Consider the following 4,286-nt stretch of genomic DNA (forward strand, 5'->3'; position numbering starts at 1 on the left):
TACATTAGATGATTTATTATAAACAACTTAAAAGAGTTAGTTTAAATTTGTTTTGCACGCTTTGCTTTTGATGAAATTCTTTACTTTGAAGCATTAATTGAATGGTGGGCCTCCCACTCTTAAAATTGTTTCGGGCTTTGCGTTAGAAAATAATAATAATAATAATATGAATATGAAATTTTAGGTCCACTTAGAGAAAATGAAAGTTTACCAGAATGATTGCTTTACTTTAATATATTGAATGATTGGGCTTTTGGAGGCGTAGATATGAAGTTTAAGCTATCATATGATAATATATACAGAAAATGAAAATTAAATTAGAGATTACATAACTGCAAGATCTTTGATTATACTTGTGTTGCACAGATTATGATGAATGACAACAAAGCTAATAATGGCCTCAACAATGTCAACCGAGGAATGCATTATTTGGAAGACAGATTTTAACTGCAATGGTTAATTGAAAAACACTGATTAAGACAACTATTAGACATATAGAAAACAAAAGAAGAATTTTGATGAAAATGAAAATATCTCCATCTCAATTGAACTTATATTTTTTCATATTCATTAAGTCTTTATCTTTTTTCTTTTATTTTCAATTATAATTTTAGTTGTAATTTATTTCCACCGTTCGATCCATTCTAGATTTTGTTTTGATTATCTTTCTTCCTTTTGTTTTTAGAATCATTTACTCACATTTTTAATGTCATATAAATGCACTAAAATAAGGGATGACATATTTTTATTCTTTAAACTTCTTATCATAATTCTTTTCTCTTTAATTCTCCCTCTCTCATTTAAACCATATGTCAATAAAATATCTTCTACATATCGAATCACAATTTTTCCCAGCGAGTTGTGAACATTTTTGAATGACTTACAAGTTCTAACATCACTTTGTATCTATTTACCAAAATATCACATTTTTTTCTTATTTTTATTTTTCACTGTCAAGTTGAAAATTTTAAATATTAACTTATATTAAAAATATTCACTTAATTTGTACATTAAAAATTGTATATTCACAATTCTTCGTATATTAAACATATTTACTTGTATGTTCTAGACAGACTTATATTTTCTATTACCTTTTTAATATAGTTGTATTTTTTTTATAAAACTCTCTCTCTCTCTCTCTAAATATATATATATATATATATATATATATATATATATATAAATAAATAAATAAATAAATAAATAAATTTGTAAATAGGAAACAAAACTCATCCCAATTCGTTGGGTAGCTTATTTAGTTATATACGTGCGAATGATTGAATTAAAATAATAAAATCAAATGATGATATTAGTGAACAAATTCTATCATCAGTGCGAATGATTGAATTAAAATAATAAAATCAAATGATGATATTAGTGAACAAATTCTATCATCAGTCTATGTAATTGATTATTACATCCACCACAATAGTCTATAATCAAATCCCACCATTGATTTATACAATTTAATAAAAATATTGATGTCATACAATAGGCTTTCTTTTCCATTTTTTTAATAATGAACATTCTTAATACCACACGCAAGTTGGAAAAACATTATGTTGATGATATTTGGTGAAAGAGTAGAGATAATAATTTTGTTATTTGTCTTTTTTCTATTATAAAATCTATCTGCCCACTATGATATTCATGTATATATATGTAAGCATCACGTATAGTTTTGACCCAATATCCGTGTCTTCTTCTCAGTCAGAACGGATGGCAATAACGTAGAAGTTAGTGTTTTTGCTTTGATTTTTTGCTTCTTTTTATTGCACACAATTCATAAAATGTCATAGTATTATTCTTTCATCATTCTTATTGATAAATACTGAAACAAAGTACGGGTACATAGCACAGATCATCCCATAGTCATGTACAACTCTTACATAATGTTTACAATCAAAAGCAATAGAAAAAAAAAGTTTAAATACATTATTCTCTCTCTAAATGTAAATGAATGAGGTATATATGCAATGCTGTTCACGAAAGTGTGTTTCTCTAGCATTGTCGGAAGACAAAAGAATATAACGAATTAAAAGTTTCTTCACAATATAAAACAATCAATTGAATGTAGCACCAAAGAACTTGGAATTCTCTACGAGATGAGCATCATCACTGCTCATCAATCATAAGATACAAGGAAAGGAAGAACCATGGTCATGAAGGCATCGTATGAAAGTGTAGCTGAACCAGTATAACGTGTGTCCTTCTCCTTGAATTTATCAGTGAGACCCTGAAAGTGAAACAAGTAATCAACACTTTAACAATGGAACATGTGAAAGTTGGTCTATAGAGTCAAAATCTCGTTGAGTTTTACCTTAATAATCATCCCACACCTGCATACAACAAAAAACAGAACATTAGATATATAATGGCATTGTCATTTTCAAATACAACAAAAGCTAATCTAGCCCTCATTTGAAAGATTTCAGGAGATCAATTTGGTGCTCCAAACAATAGCGACAGCAATATTGTCCTCAAATCATCGTTTTATCATTGCATGACAATTCTTTGGTGCAAGAATATAAAAACACCATTCGAGGACAAGATTGATGTAATACCATTTCGTGGACCAAATTAACGATCCAAAAGTCTTTCAGTGACCAAAACGATAAAATTTAGTGTCTTCAATGACCCAGATAAAGTTAACTTACTCGACAAAATTGTCAAAACAAAGCTCAACCCTTCTTCCACTTCCATCACCATACTTGGAAAGCAGAAGTTGTAGAACTGAGCCAGGCACAGCATAACCAATACCATACAGAGCATCTCTTAGTTCTAATGGATCAATTTTCCCACTCCTGTCTTTATCATATCTCTCGAATATGCCCTGCAAAATCGAAGTAGCACATTCAAAGACAATTACATGGATGAAGATCAATTATAAAACACAATTTGTTCAAAATTTTTGGTAGTAAAAGCGAAGACACCATCAAAACTATTCAGTATAAAGCTCATGATTTGATGGAGTACTAGTCAGCATAAATCGACCCATCAGGTAAAAGCATAAAACAGTATTATCTAGTTAAAACCACTCAATTAGCTCATGACTTAAACACAAATTTCAAACTTAAGGCGATTCATAACCTAGCATAACATGAACCGTGCTTATCTTGAGAAAGAAAAGAGTATGAGAAGAAATGAAAAAGAGACTCACTCGCCATTGACCAAGGCAACTCCAGAGTGCTGCAAATTCCTTTGGTCCTGCGAAAAGGCACAAGCGATAGCCAATTGATATCAACACAACGAAAATCCCAAGAACGGAAAACAGTAAAAAAAAAATAGAATGGAAGAGAAGTTAGCTACCAACTGCGAGGGGTTGGTGTGGATTCTTAAAGAGGAACATAAGGAGACGAATGGTCCTGAGATTAAAACGGTGAAATCCAGAAGAGAGAGCTTGTTGCAGTTCGCGCTCATCGATGAAGCCACTCCGATCCCTGTCCACCATCTGAAAGCTGGTTATCACATCCTGGGGTGTCCCTGGTGGAAAACTTGGATACCCAGATGAAGAAACGTTGGAATAGCTGTAATTGGAGGAAGAATTTGAAGGCGGAGGAACATTGGAAGTAGAAGTCTGATAGTAACTTGAATATGGAGGTTGTTGAGGAGCAGATGGAGCGTACTGAGATTGAGGTCGGTATCCACCGTAGGAAGAAGACATGACTACTTAGAATGAACCTTAGTTTGGATTAAGTTACAGAATCACGCAGACAGAAAGAGAGAGAGAGAGAGAGAGAGAGAGAGAGAGATGATTCAGATAACGGTAGTTTGTAATTTGGAAAATTGAATCTTGAGGAACACATGGTGATTTGAAAGTAATGTAGTTATAGGATTTGACGTAACGAGAGAAATCCAGACACGCCACGACAGCGTTGTTTGAAAAGACGTGGTCAATATCGGTAGTCCATACCGTGTTCGTGTCACCAATAATTATCCTTAACCAACGTACTTATAACAAATTTGATTAATGATAACAGATTTTTTATTAAAATACAAAAATAAATTAAGTTCTTTAACGCTCTTTTTCTGTTTTAAATTTATTGTAGTTAATTTTTGGAAAATTTTGTAAACTAGTGTTTCCGTTTTTTAATAAATATTAACTATTTTAAATAAATTACATTAATGTTGTGTTGTCGTAGAGGTGTTTGTTTACTGTAGAAGGTCAGATGTTAGGAAAGTTGATTTAATCTGTAGCATGTTTATTAGTATTTAATCGGACTCCAAAACTTTAAACTGTAATTAAGGGACAAAGATAATATTTTTTTAATATACTCTTGTATAAC

The 4,286-nt window shown here is 31.2% G+C and overlaps 1 protein-coding gene across 1 annotated transcript; it reads right to left on the reverse strand.

The window, feature by feature from the left end:
• Window positions 1-1,782: 1,782 nt before the first annotated feature.
• Window positions 1,783-3,806, reverse strand: LOC108333147 (probable calcium-binding protein CML48). The gene is made up of 5 exons (XM_017568494.2): window positions 3,310-3,806; window positions 3,161-3,207; window positions 2,658-2,833; window positions 2,321-2,339; window positions 1,783-2,236 (listed from the first exon to the last, which is right to left on the reverse strand). Exons 1-5 carry the CDS (start codon window positions 3,662-3,664, stop codon window positions 2,126-2,128), a joined length of 708 nt encoding a protein of 235 aa, XP_017423983.1. The 5' UTR covers window positions 3,665-3,806; the 3' UTR covers window positions 1,783-2,125.
• Between the last annotated feature and the right edge of the window lie 480 nt (window positions 3,807-4,286).

This window comes from Vigna angularis, chromosome 11 (genome assembly GCF_016808095.1).
Source record: "Vigna angularis cultivar LongXiaoDou No.4 chromosome 11, ASM1680809v1, whole genome shotgun sequence".
NCBI classification, from domain to species: Eukaryota; Viridiplantae; Streptophyta; class Magnoliopsida; order Fabales; family Fabaceae; genus Vigna; species Vigna angularis.

What these genes read in the sequence shown, in the direction of transcription:
- LOC108333147 (XM_017568494.2), bottom strand. Translation starts at nt 3,664, where the DNA reads ATGTCTTCTTCCTACGGTGGATACCGACCTCAATCTCAGTACGCTCCA. An exon ending in ACACCAACCCCTCGCAGTTG is followed by an intron (nt 3,208 to 3,309) that starts GTAGCTAACTTC and finishes GCCTTTTCGCAG; the next exon opens with GACCAAAGGAATTTGCAGCA. An exon ending in GTTGCCTTGGTCAATGGCGA is followed by an intron (nt 2,834 to 3,160) that starts GTGAGTCTCTTT and finishes TCGATTTTGCAG; the next exon opens with GGCATATTCGAGAGATATGA.